The sequence below is a fragment of the Phoenix dactylifera genome, chromosome 9 (assembly GCF_009389715.1).
Source record: "Phoenix dactylifera cultivar Barhee BC4 chromosome 9, palm_55x_up_171113_PBpolish2nd_filt_p, whole genome shotgun sequence".
NCBI lineage: Eukaryota > Viridiplantae > Streptophyta > Magnoliopsida > Arecales > Arecaceae > Phoenix > Phoenix dactylifera.
Window position 1 is genome coordinate 21,106,152 of NC_052400.1, and position 22,495 is coordinate 21,128,646.

At 39.3% G+C, this 22,495-nt stretch overlaps 2 protein-coding genes across 4 annotated transcripts; both read right to left on the reverse strand.

Moving 5' to 3' along the window:
- Positions 1-1,635: 1,635 nt before the first annotated feature.
- On the reverse strand, positions 1,636-8,913 carry LOC103709603 (60S ribosomal protein L18a-like protein). 2 transcript variants are annotated; one of them, XM_008795045.3, is made up of 5 exons: positions 8,647-8,913; positions 4,027-4,121; positions 3,087-3,210; positions 2,893-3,010; positions 1,636-1,954 (listed from the first exon to the last, which is right to left on the reverse strand). In XM_008795045.3, the coding sequence occupies exons 2-5, from the start codon at positions 4,034-4,036 to the stop codon at positions 1,901-1,903; spliced, it is 306 nt and encodes a 101-aa protein (XP_008793267.1). In that variant the 5' UTR covers positions 4,037-4,121; positions 8,647-8,913; the 3' UTR covers positions 1,636-1,900. The 2 variants fall into 2 exon arrangements, with proteins under 2 accessions (XP_008793267.1, XP_026661422.1); XM_026805621.2 differs by lacking the exons at positions 4,027-4,121; positions 8,647-8,913 and having other exon boundaries at positions 3,087-3,933.
- A 4,208-nt stretch (positions 8,914-13,121) lies between these two features.
- Positions 13,122-21,247, reverse strand: LOC113462887 (DEAD-box ATP-dependent RNA helicase 42). 2 transcript variants are annotated; one of them, XM_039130438.1, is made up of 2 exons: positions 13,608-21,247; positions 13,122-13,467 (listed from the first exon to the last, which is right to left on the reverse strand). In XM_039130438.1, the coding sequence occupies exon 1, from the start codon at positions 21,098-21,100 to the stop codon at positions 17,609-17,611; it is 3,492 nt and encodes a 1,163-aa protein (XP_038986366.1). In that variant the 5' UTR covers positions 21,101-21,247; the 3' UTR covers positions 13,122-13,467; positions 13,608-17,608. The 2 variants fall into 2 exon arrangements, with proteins under 2 accessions (XP_038986366.1, XP_038986367.1); XM_039130439.1 differs by having other exon boundaries at positions 13,122-13,485.
- Positions 21,248-22,495: the final 1,248 nt, after the last annotated feature.

Consider the following 22,495-nt stretch of genomic DNA (forward strand, 5'->3'; position numbering starts at 1 on the left):
TTTGCATTTTCCTCCAAGCTTCGTGGCTGTGTGTGGAAAAAATTAAGATTAGATCTCTTTCTTCCCTTCCCACATCTCAGTTTGATGATTACATTTAAGGTCGGCATCTTTGAATGATCGATCCTGATAATGTCTGCATCTCCGTTTATTGTCTGTTATTTTCCAGAATTTGTTTCTGATTTGCTGTGTGAAGTACCATATTCACCACTTTAAGATACGCGAGTTGCTTCCCGATAATGTCTCTGCAGCTGATGATTCTCTGAACGGTGTGCCTTCATTCGAATGGCTATATTAATTACGCAGTCATGCTTCTTCTATTAGGAACCTATCAGTAATTTTTGCAGGCCATAAATTATGCTCCTAAGCTGGAGAATTTTGAGTCCACATGTAGCTAATTCAGATTTAAGCAAACAGGGCTCTTATAAACAATTCATCGCAGTACAACGCACATCCATCCTGACGATTTATACGAAGCTCATAATTGTGCACTTTTATATATTTAATGTTCCAGATAGGGACCTATGAATAATTCTAACGCGTAAAACAGAGTCACCAGGCTTAGTTAAGAAGCTTTGGACTCTGACGCCTTTGCAAGTATTTTATGGTTCAAACGGAGACTTGGGACTCTCCCCTCCATTTCTCCTTGATCTTATTCTTCTCGAATCCCTATCTCTGTTCCATGATTTCCATCTTGTGGAAGCCAGTTATTCCTCTCCCTCTAATCCTCTCCAGTTGGATTTCTCTAAAAGTACATAGATATTTAATTGAAGAAATAGCGCACTGGTGAAAGAGTTCGGATTTTCTTTTTCACAGATTACACAATCACGTTTCAATCCCTAGCGATTGTTTTGCAACAGCTGGGTTTTTAAAGACGATGTAATCACGGACTGTCGGAGTGATTATTATGGAATAATTATTTCTGCTCTTACGAATTGGTTGTTTATGACTTCGTTGTTAGTTTGGTTCTCTAGCATAATCTATATGAAATCTGAAGTTCTCAAAGATCATCATCATATAATGGCTATGATAATCAGATCATGACTAAAGATTCTCCGAACTGTTAAGAGGAAATAAATTTTACCATGCTACTTCGCAATCGGGCTTGCAGCATACTATTCTATCGAGAAAAAAAAAATTAAAAAAAAAGAAATTGCAGCATGCTAGATAGCAAATCAGGCAAAAATCATAGGCAACAACTCCGGATGAGTTGATGATCCACCGAAAAAGAATTTTCTGAGATATTATCTGGTGATCGTTCACGATGCAAGTGATGTCGGATTTACTATCCTCGTGCCAAAAAGAAATAAGAAAAGAAAATTACTGGGGCAGCATCAAAGTTTTACATTACCAAGCATTGTTCTTTTCCCTACTTCAGGAGAGGCCGCGGAGTTGAAGAGATTGCACCATCATAAGAGCATTACAGGCAAGCAGCTTTCCTAACTGATCAGTACTGAAATGCATGGTAGGAAGATAATCATAGCCGACACGAGAAAAAGCTTGGATGATTCCTCTTGGGATTATCCCGAACATATGCAAGTTTGTTTTCCAATGCAATTACCCTCTCCTTCATCAATGGGAGAGTTTAAAGTCACGAAAATTAGTAGGTAAAATAGCTGTATGATTTTGCACAAGATATTAGAGTGAACAGGTATTGTTTACCAATTAATTGCGAATTTTCATCAACTTAATGTTCTACTATACAAATAAATTTGTCATAGTGTTACAAGATAAAGCAGAGGAGAGCAATTTTGAAGATTAGAACCATTCATCATCATGCTTCCCTCGCTGAGCTTGCTACATGAAGGTTCATATAATATTCCCTGGCTGTCAGCTTTACCGTATGCCGCAAAGGCACCGGTTGAGAGGACTCAAGCTGAACGTGTAACATGAAAGACCTGAACTAGAGGTAGATGGCAGCTACCGTGATGAGGGTTACAACTGTACAGACCAGTGCCTGGAAATAATACACACTAGCTGAATTGGAACATAAATTGAGGTAAGTAATTCAAATAACTAGGAACAACAACTTAAGATGGCCTTTTCTCAGCAAAAAAAAGCAATTGAGATGGTAATGGAAATTCTGTCAGGATCATGGAATGATAGTCAACCAGTTGACTGTAGAAAGACATCAACGGGTATCTTCCTTCTCAACCCCATCTTGTTCGGATGGCCTTGCTCTCTTCTCCTGAACAAGATGGGGTCGATATACTTTGATCCCATCGGTTGTAAAACCAACTGTCCAGCTGATAATCTAGAAAGACTTCCAAATAGAAGTGGAAATATCAAATAATATAGTGAGGAGTTCTTAGCCAGCTGGTCAGCACCCATATAATCTAGGGAGAGGTTCTAGGTTCGATCCCTGATGGTGGCATGTCCGCCATATTTCTCAGAAAAGAAATAGCAATTGTTATGAAGAGTAGTATTTTCTTTTTATCAACCCTCAGGCCTCATTGTTGTCTTTGAGAATCTCCTAATGCTTCCAAGGTGATAGAAATTATCAAATAAGGAGTGGTTTCAACTTTCAAGTAGCTCTGTCAAAAATGCTATGTGCTAGCTATTTGAAAGATTATGATGTTTTCTTGATGCCATAATATCAAATCAATTGTCATTAAGTGTTCTTCAAGTTTTTATGGCTTAATAGAGTTTTTGAGGAGAATTGTTATGGTGAGTGTTTGAACATTCAGTAAATGGCAAAGTGTTCCACTGTGAAATAATTACTACTCACAAGCTCCGTGGAGCAGATTTGCAGCTTGTTGGTAGTTATAGAAAGCAAAGTCAGGTCATGATTTTGCCTTGACTATGCGTGCACTCGAGCATGCATGTACACGCCTGAATGCATGCAGGTCTGTGCAAGGGTGTCACAGAGAGAGAGAGAGAGAGAGGGAGACTAACAGCAATTGCATTGGCAGCAAGGCCAGATCGCTCTCGCGGATCTTTGTGGTAGTAGCTGCATAAGTAGAGAATTGCAGCATAGTACCATATCAATGGGCACACAAATCCCAAAAGCAAACTGCAAAAGCATGGTGTCCTTATGAGATCAATGTATGAGATAAAAAGAAGTGATGGAGGTGATGTGGCGCACTTACGAACACCATCCTATTCCACAGCCGCAGCATGGAAGGGGCTTGTTGAACATGGCCAACCGGGGGTCTTCTTCATCTTTTATCAATATATACTTCCCACCACAATCCTTGCAATCATTGGATTGCCCTACATTCACCATGACATGTCAATTAGACAAGCCACTAAACATGACAATTTGAGGTTTCAAACACAAACAGAGCATTTCGATATTCCCTTCATAGGATGCCTTTACATTCACTGACTCATAAATTTTTCTGATGCACAGAAAATTTCATGAGGTTTTCAGTGAAAATGTATTAGGCTCGAATTCATTGAATTAAATTCCACAGTACTTCCAGTAATTGTAATCAAAGATAAGTTCCAAGTTTCTAACAATTGGATGCTTTCTAAGTGAGGCTTTTTCCATATTCTCCAGCAGACTAAGGCATCACTGGCTTCATGCATCAAAATGTGTCCATGAGAATTAACTCAAAGATTGTATTGCCATATGATGGTAGTAAAGCTGAAAATGAAGTTGTATTTTAAGCAAAGCTTCGTCCCAAACCTTTCTATGGGGTGACATATGACATTCCTTACAAGACATCAGTGGTTTCATTCAAATATATATGTGTGCGTGTGTGTGTGTGTGTACTTTGGAAAGAAAACACCATCAATATCCTGAAAATTGCTCATAAGTTGACCAAAGCAAACAGTAACAAATCAAACAAAAGAAATCAGATATCATTTGCGCTACTGACATCCAATGATTGTCAAGGAAAAAAAAGAGACCACGGAACACAGTGAGGAATATATATTTTATTCTGCAGTGATTCAATGCAAGATAATTGGTAACAACGCAAATTTGTCAGCTTCAGTACCTTAGACTATCAGTCAACCTGTGCAAAATTATGGTAAAAGAAGATTATTAGGTAGTTAAAGCATAAATCAGGGGAATTCAGCTACCACTCTCCATCTGTGCAGCAGTTGCTATATCACAAACACATCTTAATGTCCTTGATTTTCTGCCGGCCTCCAATTACTGGAATCCAATAGCATGCCTGTAACCCATTAGTTTATCAAAAAAATTGTTTTACATTTATATTTGGCACTTGAAAAAAAAGCAATTAAACATATCAATTACATAAAGGAAGCTGAAGTTTGTGCCCCAACAAAAAATAAGCCTGCTCAAATTATGGTACAGATGAAGAGGTTTATTTAGAAAGGAAAGAGCAGGTAATGATCAGGGCAAGTACCAATGACATTATAAAAATAACTGGAAGAAAATGATTAATAGCATTTTCAAATTAAATAAAGATTGATGAATATAATAACTTCAGAATTTAATCCAATTTCTGTAAACTATGGTCCAGATTCAAAAAAATTCTGTGAAGACAAATTACAGAATGCAAATTGACTGTCCATGTTTGAATGACCTTATTCACAATTGTCATAATCACCTGCACAAGGTGAGGAGTCATAGCTTTTAAATACTCATAAGCATGTATCCAATATTTCCCATTATGAAAAGAGATCCATTTCAATCACCAAGGAGAGGTTTTTACAATGATAAGACTTCTAAAGAGGATCAATCTAGAGCACATAATCCGATTGCAGTAGTTGCCATCAACATAACATTCTGGATCATATAATTTCCAGCATAGTTTCATTGGTCTATGATTGCATTAATATTGAAGCCAACACAGAAATTTAGAAAGCAAATTGGATCAATTAGAAAAACTGCAACAGAAAGATTACACTAAAAGATGAGGGATAAGCAGAATGAATTCATAGAAATAAAAGGTCTGGTTTTATACCGAACCATAAGTAACATTGAGGAGCAAGGGCATCACAGAAGATGAGAGCTCAAGCTTTTCATAAACACAAAATGATATAGCTATTATTATCTTCATGTATGTAAAGCACAGGTTATAAACCATTCTATAGCCAACAGGACCATGAAGTTTGAAAAAATAAGGAGAAGACCAGCTAAACCTTGGTTGTTCAAAGTTGATTAAATGATGCATAGATGATCTGAAGACACATCTTATGAACCTGGCATCATCTATCCTAATTTTAATGCAAACTCTGACTCCATGGTTATTCAGCTCCACGGTTCTCATGCATCTAATCATATGGACCCCTCATCCCAATTCAACAACCCCCCCCCCCCACCTTCCCCCCCCGGGTCGTTCCTGCTATATAATAATATACAGCTTGCTCTATATATGTAAGAATTTGGAGAGGAATGACAGTGTGTCGATGAAAGTAGGCAAACAACTTCTTATGGAAAAAAAAGGACTCAAAATAAGTTGACAGAATCACAAGATTACATCAAATGCTTCAACCTCTTGGTAATAGCATGTGATAAATATTATAAGCATAAAAGAAGCAAGCCTAGTCAAGATGCTCTGCCTACTTTGCCAAGATTTCTAAATAAATAAAGGTCAATATGCCCTGTTAGTGATACAATATTCAAAATCTTTATCACTACAACTTTTTAAGGTTTTACTTAAGTTACTTCTTTGTTCCTTTTTCGTCGACACCATAAGTCATAAGAGATCTGAGATTCTCTTCCCACAACAGCCAACTGTGGCAGAATCAGATGGTCCCGACCATTTTAACACTTCAACTGCTCCAACTGCTCCATTTATGGCAAAGACCATGGGTTCAAAATGAAATCAAACTCCAAATACACTGTATCTATGTTGACTGCTTCATGTTAACATAAGCAGCACGAGAAAGCGTCAGTTGATCAACAGCATAAAGATCTTTAAACTCTTCTGTTAGATGCTAGTGGTATGAGTATCTGATATGAAATATGCAAAAAAGTTAGAACAAGTTAAAGGGTCCAGCTTGTTAGAATTTTGCTTTATGACAACTTATTTAGTTTTATGGAATCAACTACTTGAAAATACTACTGCAACTAGCATTAAGGCCAACAATAATTGACAGAAGAAGCAAAGGAGGAACCACTAACTGAAAATTTTTGGCGCCAACTTCTATTATTCAATCCAGGCAAATTCAACATCAAAAAACCCCACAGACAACTCATGCTAGGGATAATCTTAAACAATATTAATACCCTAACTCATTATCCATTGATTCCATATCATACCACCCTTCAAACACCTATATTTGTGTAAATCATAGAGCACAGTTTATCAAAGATATCTGCGAAACACTTTACCATAATCATAATAAATAGGTGACACGTTTCTATCAATTCTTACTTCTTAGCAAAACCTTTTTTTGTCATTCATTCCTATCAGCAACTAATTCATCTCAATAAAAACTGGCATGATCATTTGACACAACTTTGACACATTATGTTTCCTGTCTCACCTCATTTTTCACAACCTTTCATGCACCTTGCATGCATATCATGCTCCTTCAATCTTTGTACTTTCTTAGTTCCACCAAATATCTATCATAAGATTCTAGCCCGTGTTATGCTCATCCTACTTGCATGCGCCGTATTTGTTGTGCAATGCTTGAACATGCACAATATTGCTATCCAAGATGCAGCAATTACACCACTCCAGAACCAGAGCTTCACTTCCCGAGTCTTATTCTAAATCCAATCATCTTGATTTTCTTTAAGTTCTTTGTCTCACCATTTTTTTCCAGTAGGTCTTATGGACCCATCTTTAATATGCAAGTAATTACAAGTTGATAACTGGAGTTATCGACAGTTTTTCATGACCTTCTTAACAATATTCTATCTGAAAATTCAGGGATCATGGATTCGCGTTTCTTTCTATCCCATGTTATTCTCCTCCACAGTGCTTCCTTTCCTCATTTCACCAGCTTGAATGTTGTTAGGTGGATAAGATAAACCTCCATCCAAAGATTTCCTTAAGGAACTCATAATGTTTAACTATTCCTTGAAGATGTTGATCGCATCCCAGCATAAATAAGCCAAGAGAATTTCATAACTGAAAAATAAAAATTTATAATGTCTTCATATGACACCAAACTCCTAGGCTCACCTTGCTCTCAAAGTTCTCACTAAACTCTGACCTTCATGATGACTGAATTCATAAAAATCCATAGGATAAAATTAAGGGATTCAAAGTTAGCTTTCCAATGCATGGTCCCCCACCTTAAAATTGACACATGCCTATGAGTTAAGCCTCGAAAAAACAGTCACTATTGATCTTCCAGCTAGTTTGTCTTGCCTTAAGCCTATGAGCTGGTCACCATGCAAACCCGAGTAAAAGTAGGCAACAGTAATTGAAAAACAATTATATTGAATGAAGGCATGACATAGAGTATGAAAAATTAGTAAATATGCCCCTAAGAACTTAAGATAATGAACGTGGGGGGGTTGGAGCCAATAGACCTGAAATAGCCTGTATAAAAGGGCTTATTAAGGATGTGAACAGAATAACAAATCCATCAGAAAAAAAAAAATTTATATATAAGTTGGCACAAGGTTTTCGCTTTAAATCAATCTTTCCCATTCAGTCTGCCCAGTCATACAATTGATTAGCCATTGTTATGGTTATGAAATTCTATAAAACACATGTCAACAACAACATAAATAACATTGAATGCTGATTGCTAATCATAACATTATAAAATTCATAAACATAGGTCAAAGACAGTATGTACAATACAAGATACTGATAAATCTGCTGCAATCCAGTTTGACATTGTATGACTACCAATTACAACATGAAATGTAAAACTATATTGGGTTTAAATGACAAAGACATTAAATTAAAAATCAAAACTTTTCTTGTTCCTCTCACACGGACAATCATTACCTCCAAACTCATTTTTTTAATCTCCTAAACTTAAGAGGATGTATCTGAATAAAATCAAAGATATTTATGGCAGATGTGATGTTAGAACTCCCATCCGTAGAGAGTAAATGCAAGGTAAAATTATTTAGTTCCCAAATGGCTATCACCATGATCAACTTATCTTTCCTCATCAAGGCCTTCTATCTTCCTTTAGCCTCCCATATATACTGAGGTCCACTGACTAGATTAACTTACATTCAAGAAGCCAACAAAAAATTTCCCTTGAATTATGTTTCAAATCCTCATGCTGAAAAATCGGTGGCTTTTTAAAGTTGTTCCTCCACTACATCTCAAATACCCAACATCAAAGTTATAATTGTCCATCTTCAACTCATCTTTTTAGTGAAAATTACTTCTTCATTACTTCTTGATTCATTATATATACATATATAATGACCTCAATAACTAACAATCCAGACCTGATCTGCAGCAGCTGCTCAAAGTCAAAAATAGCATCAAAATTGAAATTAAGAGAGAGATCGAGGCACCCATCGAATCAATCGAAACAGGATAGGATCTATACTACACCAACCTGTCCAAGGGGGAGGAAAACACAAATCATTTGGCTTATCTATGAATTCAGAATACTTTAAACCAAGAAAACCGACCGAAAAAACAGGAAAAACGGAAAGGATCCCGCCGACTTTGATATGCATAGAATATAAGTCAGTCACCTATATCCATGCTTTTGGAGAGGAAAAAAAAAATACTGAAAAGCTTTAGCAAAACACACCCACGACAGAAAGAATCAAGATTTGCATCAAAACATTCATACCGAGCTCTCGAACTCCAAAGCTTTTGTAAACCACCTATGGGAGACCGAGACGAGGCTCAGGAGAAGAACCGAGAAGGAGGAGGGTGCTGCTTGCTGTGACTCTCTTTGCCGCCATTAAATATTTGCTATCCTTTTATTGGGTCGGGGGATACACTACGTCACCCGTGAGAATAAGAATTCGACCGTTGGGTAGATACACACAGATTCGGTCCCCGTCCCGTCCGTCCGCTCGGACGAGTAACGGAACGGAAGAGAAGAACAGGCAGTGACCGGATTCTCCTTTTATTTTTTTTACCTGTCTATCGGAGCCGTCGCTCGGCGTCGCACAATTTTCCACGCTCCCTCTCCCTATCGCCTTTTTTTGTATGCGACGTATCATCTGCCATCCGCGTCCGCTGTGCGGAGGCGATGAAGCATACCTATTTGTTAAAAAAAAATTACTGCTTTTTTTTTTTTACTTTGATGGTTGATACAATCCTAATACGGTTACATCCAAAATAAATAAATAAATAAATAGAGAATAATAAATTTTGAAGTGTACTAGGCAGCTCTTTTTCTCCAACTCATAGGGTATCTCATCTAGTCTGCAGTCTCATTGGCCCTTCTATACACGTGCTTGGCTTGGAAGACCACGTCGCTACAGACTATGGCCCGGATGTCTCGAAGCAAGAGGTGGTATCCATCCATATTGCCGGCACCTTTCTAAATCCAGCCAATAACCGTAGCAGAATCACCCTCAAGCAATACAGCTCTAACCTGCAATACACGCCGAGTATGGCCCAGTTCGGCCTATATCGCCCTCAGCTCAGCTTCCGGAATCAAGGTGTCAAAGATCTGACAACCATTCTAGAATTCGGGCCTCTAATAATAAAACTCGTATATTTTCTTCTACCGCTATCTAATATGGATCCATCGAAATTGACCTAAAAAAGAAATTTGAGGATAAAAATTTTCAGGTGAAAGAACACCATCCGAGAAGCGACGCGAGCGTAAAGGGAAAATATCCACAAGCAAGGAAAAAATAATAATAATAATGAATAAACGTAAGGACTCAGTTATGTTGTTCTGCCGGAGAAGTTAAGAAACGTACGCCTCGGTTCATTATTGGGTCAATGAAGGTGGTGAGGTCCTACCTTGTCAGATTGATTAGTTTTCAATCAAAGCAAAGTAGGAAGGAGCGGCACATGGAGCAGTGCGGTGGATTAAATAAGAGAGGAAGTGGGGGGGAAAAATAGTTTATGCCTCACGGCAGCTCCATTAAAAAAATCAGCCTGGGCCTGATGGAAGCACAAGATTTTGGATATATTAGTTATGATGGTGTTATATGATTAGTGAATGATGGGAATTAATCATGGGATGTCGAGGTGGGACAAGTGTCATATTAAAAATTCATCCTTATTTGAATGAGCCTCCTGCTGCAAAGTAATTGGACGGCATAACCTTTTCCTATTCTACGGCGTTGGTCTGCGGAATCTCTCGTGTCTTACTTATTCTAGGGATATAACTCTGTTTTGAAATGATGTTCGGCTGGATAAAATATAGCTTTGAAGAGGTATCACTCCTTTCTTTCATGCAGAGCTTTTAGCTCATTATTATGCAATATATCACTACTATTTTCTCACTACCAATGTGATTACAATGACGGTGCCCTTAGGCATAATGTTGCCTTCCACGTTTTCTTCAAAAAAAAAGTGAAACGAACCATAGCAAAAGTGCATAAAAATCATGCATCCAGCCATGATCGAAGTATCATTGCTGACTCATGACGCTTTCGCTAGAAAGCATCAATACCTTCTGAGAACGATGGCCGATACAAGAAAATTGGTGAGCTAGAATGGCTTAGCACGTGGCTAAGCAATCATCGTCTCTTGCTTCTCTTGGTAGCAAGAGTATTTCAGCTGATACAATGTACCAGCTGATATAATATACCATGCATGGAAAAAATTTTAGCTCAAAATATTTTTTCTGAAAAGTCAATGTATAAAATATATTATTCTTGAAAAATAGTTTTTCCATATTTGGATGAATATAAAAAAGTAATATAGAAAATATACTTTCTAGAGCGGTTTATATTCTGTTGAACATCTACTTTTCGGATAAGAATATTTAGCTGAAAAATGATAAAATAACTAGGTTAAATGACTTCTACTCCCTCTCATTTTGCTTCCAAGTGTAGTCCAAATATAACTAAATAAACAATCCCAATATAGCATTGTCTTGGCCAACTTCCTTCTTACCCTTCAAAATCTCTTCCACTCATTTACTTCATCTCAAAGAGTAACTAAGACCAATAATTCGGTCATATTCATATTCTCATATTTTCTACCCGATAGCACGTTGCCACCAGAAGTAGAGTGGCTCATTTCTTATTGAGAATCTCTTAATTATTCTGCTTTCTTAAAAGGAAGAAAGAAATGCCACAGGCGAACACAACGGTTGTCACAATTAATATTGCTTCAACCTGAAAAGTGTGGTCGGTTCAGATATAAGCCAGGGTGAAATCTGGAATACGCCACAATTCTAGCGAAGAGGGGAAATAGCGATAAGCCGCTCCATTCTGTTCGTGCCCCTTTGAAATATTTATTCTAAGAAGAATGCACATCCTTATTCCATTCTCCCGTATAATCTAACTAAACGCAAGCAACTTCTAATGTTTGCCTGGGTAATCATTGACGCTGTAGTTGATGGGGGAGTTTAGTGGGTAGGTTAATCTTTTCATTTGCCCCTCTTGGAAACAAACAATCTTCACGCCTCGTACCAACTCATGCCGTAGCATGGATGACCAGCGTCGTCGTCGTCGTCAAACAGTGTGCAATCCATTCCGTGGCACCCTGAATGTGATGGTCCCCAGTTAACAGTAAGCTGGTCTTCATCATTATATTAGGCTCCCAGTTAATAGAATGTCTGAATGTAGCCCACCCCGGCATCTTTTGCTTTCATGAAGATAAAGCTTTTGGATGGTCAATTATATCAACCATGTATGAAAAAAATGCTCTATATTACCTTTTAAAATTTAGGGTATGTTTGCTATATATTAGTTTTTACTTTTTAATAAAAATAAATAAACAAATAATTTGATTTTTTAAAAAAATGGAATAAAAAATTTAATTATCTTAGTTACGAACTAAGAGGAGCTGGTATTCTAACAAGAAAAGTTTTCTAGAGAGTTTTTGTTGCATCGAAACATGTCCAAGAAGATTCTAAAATGTGGTTATGACATTTTGCTTAAAACAGTGTTCTTTTGATAGCCAAACCTTGGTGAGGACATCACTTGAACTAGATATTTAACACAACCACCAACAAGAGTATTTAAACCAAACTCGCATTTACAGGCAACCATTCGTAGAGCCCAAATTGTATGAGATTTAGGATCAGATCAGCGTTCATTGTGGAGTAGGGCCAAATACAAGCCAACCATTTGTAGTAGAGACCGGGGCAATATTCAGAAGGCTAGAGATCTCCATCTACGTTTGCAATGGAAGAAGGATGACCGTCTCCAGGGTTCGAGGCTGAGTATGCCGAGGGATAAAAAAACCGCAGCAGAATCCCAATTACACATTTACACCCACACGAAGGGTTTTTTTTTAAAAAAAAAAAAAGGAAAAAGCGAATTCATGCAAAGTAAAAAAAAAAACTAATTCGTGCAAGTTCTGAAGCAGTTCAAATGGATTGCCGGCAGTTTAATCAGTGGTTTGGATGGCTTTCACTAAAGAATCCAACTTTTTCCACGGATCAACTGGGCAGTCCAATCTAATTTCTGAAATGAAGTGCTTCCGATGACACCGGGTACTGGGTCGTCCCTACTCTCTCAGGATGAGCTGGAATGGCTTCTGCCGGACCACTAAAGTCTCCCATTCCAGTTTGGATCAAGATCAGCAATGGGCCTGATTCAGGACCATCGTCCTTGTCCAAGGTGTCAATGACACGGGCATTTGGACGGATCCTATGGCTGGAAAGCTCCAGTTGGAACTTTGATGGAAAGCAATGCAGCCTGCAGGTACGCGTGGCTATACCATCCGGGACCGCAGCCTGCCAGCCTGAACGCAAAGGAACAGCAATAATTTCGCCACCAAACTTCAGTTCATAAAGTTTGGTGATACAATCACTCGCCACTTGAAGCAAGAGACGAGGTTCCATTTTGCAAGAACACCTTTTGTTTCGTCTCATCCCCCTCCATTTTATTCGGTATCATGAGAACGGTACCATGAGGCCTGGACTCTGGACTCTGGACTCTCTGTCAGAATCACTATGAAGAGTTTCCTCGATGGCACGTCCAAGGTGGGCAAAGAACAGAGTACAGCAGGCTACAGGGTCTGGTTTGGAGATTACCAGTCGAGCAAATTCTTGCAAGGACTGAGCAGCGTCATGAGATACGAGATCCATGCTAGTGCTAGATGGAACAAATAAGAACTCTAAAAATCATATGCTGCCATGATAAAGTCGCTCGCCACAGCCCTCAAAATCAGATGCTGCTATGATGGAACAACAAGAACTCTAAAATTCCAAGAATGAAAAATTTAACCCGAAACGAGCAGAACTGGGAGTAGATCAGGAAGCTGATATACCTAATAGAACTTTGTTCTTTCCTAGAAGAAAACGAAAAACAGAAGCCTCAAGGAAAAACCTAATAGGAATGAAGGTAAAGATAAGAAGATATTTCAAAAAATAAAGACTGCTTATGCTTCGACCCAAGGACCTGTTCATTCTTAGCCATTCAAGAATGAAGTTTGTTTCTCACCCTGAGCAAATGTTTCTCACATCACCATCCAAGCTTCTTGACCGGAAGTGTGATAGAAATAGAAACTTGTATAACTTGTTTAACTGCAAAAGAAACGGGAACTAAACCAAACATAAACTTAAGAAATTTCTTCAGACCTACAGAGATAACTCAGAATTTCATATGATATTAGTAAGAACAAATAAAAAGCAAGGGGAAAGGCAAGGAGAGAACGGGATCCCACCATGTTTGCTGTCCTTGATGACCACCACCATCTTGCAGAGAAATTGCAGGACCGTGCACAAGCAGAAGCACATGCCACTCCCTCATGCCAAAAGAAAAGAAAAGAAAAAAATCAAAGGGGAGAAGACCCATCCAAATCTAAGACTGTTCAAGAATGCAGAGAGCTGCCCAGACCAAGCATCATAGTAGAAGCACAACATAATAACCTTCTTAACAATTTAAAAATAAAGCATATTCTACCATCTCCCTGTCATCAGCCAAATCAGTTTAGCAGCTAGTTGGATATAACAATTTTGTCACAACATACTTCCAGACAAGGTCTCTCTCTTTGAGATGAAGATTTGATGTCACAGAAGGGCATAATTAGATACATATCTCACACATTTTACTAGCACGCAATAGTCAGTCAGCATAAGAGATGTCAGGCGCACACCTAGAAGTTCAGTTGGCCAAGATAGACGGAGACCCTATGGCGATTGCCTTACATAATCTTTCTAAACAAGCAAAATGTCTAATGAAGCAGAAACAACAAAACTGGAGTTGGACCAAGGATTAGTAATCCCTAAGTCTGCATAATGAGTCTTGAGTCCTTGCTGATCTCCGAGGACCATTCGTTTACGAAATTTCAGTGGCACATTTTTCAATTCTAGTTGATATCTAAGACCACCAGGAATGCATGAAGAAATACACAAGCTAAAGGTGAGATATTAAGAACATCTTCCAATCCTCCAAAACCTCACAGTTATGGTACTTATCCGCCTTCGAAATTCCAAGATTCCTAGATGCTAATATGACAGGAACATCATTCATTTTCCATTGAGACAAGTCTGTCTCACTCCTCAATTTCTTGATAGGCAAATATGTATATCGCGGGAATTGGAAAAATGGACTGCTTCTCATCCCAAAACTGATTGTTGATGACTTATGTAGGACTGAGGGATTGGTCAAGATCATTAGAGAATCTCATGAATCCTTAAAGATCAAACACTTTGTAATAGCAGAAAGAAAAATAGGAACTAAGGGAAACCATTCAATGTGATGGTTTTAAAGTCATAAGACATAAGGCTAACTCTTTTTTTCTCCATTCTTAAATGACATATCTCTAGATACGCAAAAACAAATTCAACATATATAGAATTTGCATTTAAAATAACCGGAGAACTTCCTCTATTGAGAACAGAATGCATCTAATGCAACAAATTTGGTGGTAAATTATCTCTCAGGTTCCCAATCTGGTTTAATGCTATGAAGGTTGGAGCAATTCAAATTTCAAATGCTTCCTATACCAAACTACAAGAGAAGGATAACCATGTATAGTTTTCTTGATAGAGAAGCAAATAGTAGGATATCATGCAAAGCAATTAATTCACTTTGGACTTGTACCCACCGAATCGAGATTTTGAGCTCAAGCACTTGATTTCTTGGGTTGGGCCTTTAGCAAATCAAGCCAGCCCCACCCACTGACATTTCTATATGCATAATTGCAAGCAATCTTGAGCTACATCTCACCATGAAGCACCATGCTATACGCAGGGGAAGCAAATATGAATAAAAGGATCATCAAAATCATGGAATTGATTAAAAACTCAAAGAAGGCAGCCCCTCCACACAGTCAAAGGCTTTCTAGAATAGTGTTTTGATTATATAGATAAAATTGTTTTGACTTATTTTTGGTGTTGATGCTTGAAATAATGAAAAAAAAGAGGAAATGATAATTTAACTGCACGGCCACTGCAGAGTAAAATTAACCACCACTTGTATCATCAAAATCTCAAAATCACACGGTAAGTGATGAAAATATTTAAAAAAAGCATAAATTAATTATGCAAAAACAGTAACTTAATCTAATAGAAGAAACTACACACTAATCAAAAAGCAGAAAAGCAACTACAGTTGTCAGGCCATGGCAGGCAAAGAAATTGAAGAGCTTAAATAACATTTCATGACTTTCGGAGCTTGAAATGGGGTGTGCTAATTGAAATGGAAAGACATGTAAGGTACATGAGTAGGTAAAATGACAGGTTAAATTAGACTTAATGATTTAGGAGGATACATTCAGACAAATTCTTAATGGTGCATTATAAATATTAAAAGAGATATCGGGAGCTTCCAAGATAAGTGATGGTGAAAAACCAATAATATAAAAAACATTTCATATGAATTAAAGAAAAAAATGTAAGGAAAAACTTGTTGACCTATCCACCCTTATTGACATGTGGTTACCATATTGGTTAGCACCCACATGACAGGATGTGGGGCTGGGCATTTTGCGAAGCACATGTATCATTGATTCAACTTTTTCAATAATAGGGAGGCATCGTTTGCTTCATGTTCAGCCATTATACCCAGTCCTGATGCCTTTCATCGAGTGACTTAATACCCTAGAATTAGATAATCAGCTGAAAAAATTATCAAAATTCATGGTATTTAGTTTTATCTGATTATCAATAACTGGTGGATAGTTTTTTAAATAACATATCAAAATAAAATTTTAGTCGATTTAACATTATCACTTCTACGACCACCAAATCCTCAACTCGCCTGCTGAGGGCAAACTCTTCTATTCCTTGTTTTCATCCCTCTATCAGATTCGATAATAAGATTCTAAACCCTGTCATCATCACAAAAAAATTATCTGCATAACTTATAAGCACATCCTATCCTAGTTACCGTGTAATCTATTCTTCCCAAACCATAAAACCCAGTAGTTCTTATAATTCCTTCAGCCAACAACAGTAACAAATTATCCAAACTTGTTAATTCACAGATATGGGTCAGCGAACTTGTTGATTTTCCTGTCATGCTAGCTTTTAAAAATAAAAAAAAAAATATTTCCATTTCTGAGAGATCTTGGACTGGTAAATAACAAGGGAACATGCCCATTTGTTTGCCACAGGAAAGATGTATTGATACATGAAATATCTAAATAGGGTGGCAATTCTTGACCGTTTTAATCCGTTTAACTTGATTCAATCCATTATAGATCTCAGGTTAGCTTACCTATTTAATAAAATGGTCCGGTTCGGATTTGGATTCTTGACCCGTTTGAATAAAAGGTCGGGTCTGGGCTGACAAATTTTTGACCTATCCTATATCCGACCCAATCTGTATCGAGTCCAACCCGACCCGATTACACCCCTAATCTAAAAGAAGCGTTAAGTGTCCCTTACCCAACTACTGAAACCAAAAGCAGATGATAATATGATGAAAGAACGTCTATACAACTATATGCTACCATTGACCCTAGACCAATCTGACCGGCCAAGTATGACTGCTAAACAAAATAATTAGTCAATAGAAGTTCTTTTCTTTCTAGGCCACCTGATCCCATAAACTCAGGATGGCAGAAGATTCATCAATCAGCTGATCAATGGCCTGTAGGAAATTAATAAAGCCTAATTACGGAAAAATATGCATGCGGAAGCCTTGACATCTAATTTTCCTTCATTACTAATTGGTCCCTTACAACTTGATAACCAATTAATTAAATAACTTGAACTGATCGATTCAGCTTCCATTAAGAAGAAATTAATAAGCTATGAAAGAATACATGGAGACTTCTTTTTTCCATTTGCATAGTTTGATGACACTAAACATGCTTGGTGGTCATGTCTAGTACAACTTTCAGCAATGAAATTCAGGAGAGGCAATCAGAGGTACGTGAAACAACCAACTCAAGCAACATATAGACAGAACATATACAATCAATTGTACTGCATTCACAGATGGGAGGTGATTAACTAAAAGTCCAACTGATCAAAGATACAAATAAGAAAACAAAAAGTTCAAAGAAGATTCAAAAAAAAAAAGTAGTTTAACGGAAATTTCAAAGCATCTTCAATACAGAACAACTAAAAATAAATTGACAGACATCATTGCATCTTAAGATGAAAGTGCCTGCATGAACAGATTCATCCTGTATCTATCTCACGAAGAAATCCACAAAGTTCCATCTATAATATTTCATTCTCACGTTGTAACTGTAAGGAGTGATCATGATTCCTAAAGAACAGAGTACTTGCCTGGTTGAGCAGCACCAGGAAGGGAGAGAGCCTGAGCCGTGTAATCCTCCAGTACTCGTTTCACTTCAGCTTTAGCCTTCTTCACAGAAGACTCGGTGGGGCCTTCAATAAACAGGTAAAGTTTGCGTTCTCCCGGACCAGGAATCTTACCTGGAGGATAGTACTGGCCCCTGGTAGTAATAGCAGCTCCAGTCCATTCTGAGATTGGACCCAAGGTCTCTTTATGGGTGATCTTCCAGCGAGCATTTTGTGGGAAATCATTGATCTCCAATTCTGCTTCATAGTGTTCGGGCATGGCATCAGCTTGTATCTTTGCCAAATTGTGCTGTAAATTCATGGCAGCAGCCAGTGCAGCTGCCCTAGCAGCTGCCTCAGTGTGTGAAGCAGTTACAGGTAGAGTTGCAGAGATAGGTAGACCAGCTATTCCAGGAAGAGTGACAGCAGGCAGACCGGCGGTAGAAAGTAATTGAGTGGCGGAAACCGGAGCAGGCATTGAAGTAATAGGTACCTTTGAAGCAGCAGCCAATGCAGCAGCTTGGGCATTAGCAAAAGCCTGTGAAAGGTCAGCTCCTGCCTTTCGAATTCCATCATCTTCAGAATCTGAATCTGATTTATCCTCCTCAAATCCATATTCTCTTGCCTGAGCTTTTTTGGCAGCCTTCCTTGCTTCGTCTTCCTCTTCATTAAACTTGAAGCCACTTCCACCATAGCCAGTCCCATGGGCTTGCTCTGTTCCCTGGCGCACCTTTGCCAGGAATGAATCAGCCAGTGCCTTTAGATCTGCGGGAACAGCTTGTTCAGAAAGTTCCAAGGCTTTTGCGAGATCTGGTGCATAACGTGCATCTTCCTCAGAAATGAATGTGATGGCACAACCCTTTCTGCCTGCCCGACCTGTCCGGCCAACACGGTGAACATAATCTTCGTAGTGGTTTGGGACATCAAAGTTGACAACCAGCTCAAGCTCCTTCACATCTAAACCTCTGGCAGCAACACTTGTCGCTACCAGCAGGTTACAGACATTGCTCTTAAAATCAGAGATAGTAGACTCACGGTCAGTCTGATCCTTCGCCCCATGAAGCGAGAGGCAAGGATAACCATGCTTGAGTAAATCCCTCAGTAGAGCATCACATTTGTCTTGCGATTGAACGAAGACAAGGATCTTCCCCTTCTCATACCACTCTCCCAAAATCTCTAATAGCCTCAAAAACCGGTCGCTTTCAGGTCTAACCTCGACCAATTGAGTTATATCTTTGTTCACGACACTCCTTCCCCCGACCTGGATCTCGACAGGCTTGTTCAACACCTTGCGTGCCAATATCTCCACCTGCCGAGGAAATGTAGCTGAAAATAAAACTGTCTGACGGTCAGGACGTGTATTTTGAACAATCCTGGTAATCTGAGGTTCAAAGCCCATGTCAAACATTCTATCAGCCTCATCCATCACCAAGTAAGTGACCCTGCGAAGGTTACTAATTTTTCCACTACTCGTACAAAGTATATCTATCATCCTACCAGGAGTGCAGACAACAATTTCAGCACCTCGTTTTAGATCACTAATCTGCTGAGCAACACCTGAGCCTCCATACACTGGCACACAGTTAATGCCTAGAACCTTTGTGAACTTCTTAATATCACTGTGAATCTGTTGGACAAGCTCCCTAGTAGGAGCCATAATAAGCCCTATAGGACCATCCCCAGGCACCACTGGAGGCTGGTCTTTAATATGTCTCAGCATTGGCAAAACAAAAGCCATTGTTTTACCTGAACCAGTTTTGGCAACTCCTATGCAATCTCGCCCGCTCATGATGATAGGGAGCGCCTGCGCTTGAATGGGCATCAGTTTTTCAAAATTAAGCTTCTTGATTGTATCCAGAATTTTGCTCGTTAATCCAGTCTGACTCCATGTTTTGATAGGCTTCGGCACATCCTTCCCATGTATCTTCAATTCAAACTGTTTTCTATAGGCTGCAACTTCCTCAGCTGTCATCCTCGAGATTTCTTTTGCTTCGATATAGAAATTCTTCCTGAATGGCAGATACTGAATCTTCGAATGATCGACAATTGATAACTTCTCAGCCTTGGTCTTCTTCACTCTTTTCAAGAATTCTTCATCATCTTCATCTTCAAGTGCAACCTCATCATTCTCAAGATCCTCATAATCAGAGTCAGAATCTTCACCAGGAATTATCCTTCCCACACTGTTCTTTGCGCCCCTTTTGGATTGATCACCATTACTGACAACAGTTTCTTTGGAGGCCTTCTCTGAGCCAGCTTTCTTATCATCAGTCTTAACAGCAATCTCGGCACTCTGCAGCTTCTCGACTTCAGGCAATACCATAGAGTTCATGAAAGCATCAAGCGGGTCAATTTCCTCCTCACCATCATTAGACGCCTCAGCACCATCAGGCACGGCAACCCCATTAACAGAATCTACTGCCATGGCATGGCCATCCCTATCAACCGGCCTGGAATCTTCATCCATGGCCATATCTTTATCAGATTTTGCAGGGACTGCTTCTTCATCATCAGATTCACCCTCCAAGGTCCAATTTTTACCAGACTTGGGTTGTTCCTCAGCATTGGCCCCGCCCAATTTCTCTCTTTCCTGTTCCTCTTTCTTCCTTCTAAGCTCCTGCCACTCCTGAACCCTACGGCGCCGCTTTTCCATCTCTTCGTCCAGCTTCCGCTGCTCCTCTTCAAGATCTTCTTCACGGGTTCTCTTCTCCTTGTTCTCAACCTCCTCATCAGCCCTATTCCTCCTGCCATCTTCACTGCCTTCCCTGTCCCTGTGCCTGTCAGATCGGCTGCTCCGCTCCCGCTCCCTTTCTCGGGAATCCTCCCTTCTCCGCCGCTTCCGGTCAAGGTCATGGTCTCTGTCCTCATCTCTCTCCAACTCCCGCCGCTTCTCCCTGGCCCTCTCCCTTTCTCTTTCCCTCTCCCTGTCCCTTTCCCTCTCTCGATCTTCCCTTTCTCGTTCCCTCTCCCTCTCCTCTCTCCTTCTTGTCCTCTCTCTCTCCTTCTCCCTCTCCCTCTCCCTCTCCTTCTCCCTCTCCCTCTCCTTCTCCCTCTCCCGCTCCCTCTCCTTCTCCCTCTCCCTTTCTTCCCTCTCCCGTTCCCTATCGTCTCTTTCCCTATCCCTCTCCTTCTCCCGGGCCTTCTCCTTGGCTCGCTCCCTTTCCTTCTCCCTCTCCCTCTCCCTGTCCCTGACCCTGTCCCTGTCCTTGTGCCGGGAATCCCTGTGCTTCTCGCGATACTTGTCGTCGGCGCTCCTCTCCCGCTCCGACCTACGGCTCTCCCGATCGCCCTTCTCGGAATCTCGATCCCGATCCCGGCCCTTGTCCCTCTCCCGGTGCCTCTCCCCGTTCCGCTCCTTCCCCCTTTCGCGATCTCCTCTCCTGGAATCCTCCTTCCTATCGGAGGCATCTCCTCTCCTCGATGATCTCTGCTTACCCTCCTCCATGCGGTCCTCCATCCGCCAAAAACTATCGGATCGACCGAACCCTAGAGATAGTTTACCTGCTGCCCTAACCTCGAAGGAAGAAGAAAAGAAACAAGAAATTAGAGAACCCTAGAGGGAACAGGCAGCCCCAGACGCGAGGGGTGGGGATTGGCGCTGGGGTTGGATTCTTCCCGAACTGGGTCGGCCCGGTATAAATACCACAAAGTCGGCGTACACGATTCAGACTGACCGCATGACAACGGCCTGTCCTGCCCGCTATGGATTCTAGCCATTTGGTAATCCTGACAACTAGGGCCATCAATCCAACCATTTGACTCGGACCCAACATCATCCTGACCAAAACCCATGACCAATTAATGGGTTTCAAAATTAAACTATTAAAAATTGTAGCTCGAATTTATGTTTGAGGTTTTTAAACCCAATCCAGCCCAACTCGATACCGGCTAACTACCTAATTTATTTATATAAATTATTAATTTTATTTAATATATCCTTCAACTTCTAGACTCTTGGCATATAAAATTAATTATTTTATGTTATAAAATCTTTGAATAATTATACTTAACTTTATATATATATATATAATATCTTTTCATTTTTTTTCTTTGTCAATCACTATCATAAGGTTGACTGCTAAGTACTTGTTGATCATCATTCAATTTTTCAAGTATGTAACTGGGTGTTTTGCAGGCAAAAATCTCAAAAGTGCGAATGCTCGTAGCTTGATTAATAGTTCGAGATATGTAATTTTGTATCCCATAAGAATCTAGACTTCATACATCTTAACTCAAACACAAATAGTTGATAAAGTTTATGATATTTTTACTACCCAAATCCGATCCTTCAATTAGTTAAGTATAGAACAAAATTTAGACCAAGACTTCAACGAATCTTGGTTCAAATTTGGTAAAACTTGGACCTAACTTGACTCGATTGCCTCCTCTGCGTAGCTAGTATGCAACTAGAGGGTTGAATGTCATATCATATATGTTTACCTACATTATAGCATATTTGATAGTAGAAGTGGCCTGAAAATAGTAAGAAGGTATTTTTGGAAGTGACACTTTCAAGATATGTACTTTGGGGAAATAGGAATTTTTGCAATTTGATTTATTGTTAAAATGAAGGTTGTCACTTTTCATTTATGGAAGAAACCCTAATGTAAGTGTTGCCAACCCAATTTCAATGACTTTGGCACTTCAGAAATCATAAGTAGGGAAAGTGGATTTTCAGTTCATTCACAACAATGTGGTTTGGAGAAGATTTCGACCGAAAATTAATTTTAGTTTTTACTTTTACCATCCAAATAACTGACCAAACATGCCATTAAAGACAAAGCCAAAGAGTAGTATTTTCAGGCATAACATTTTGTTAGTGAGAGAAACACTGCAAGGCCAACAGATAGTG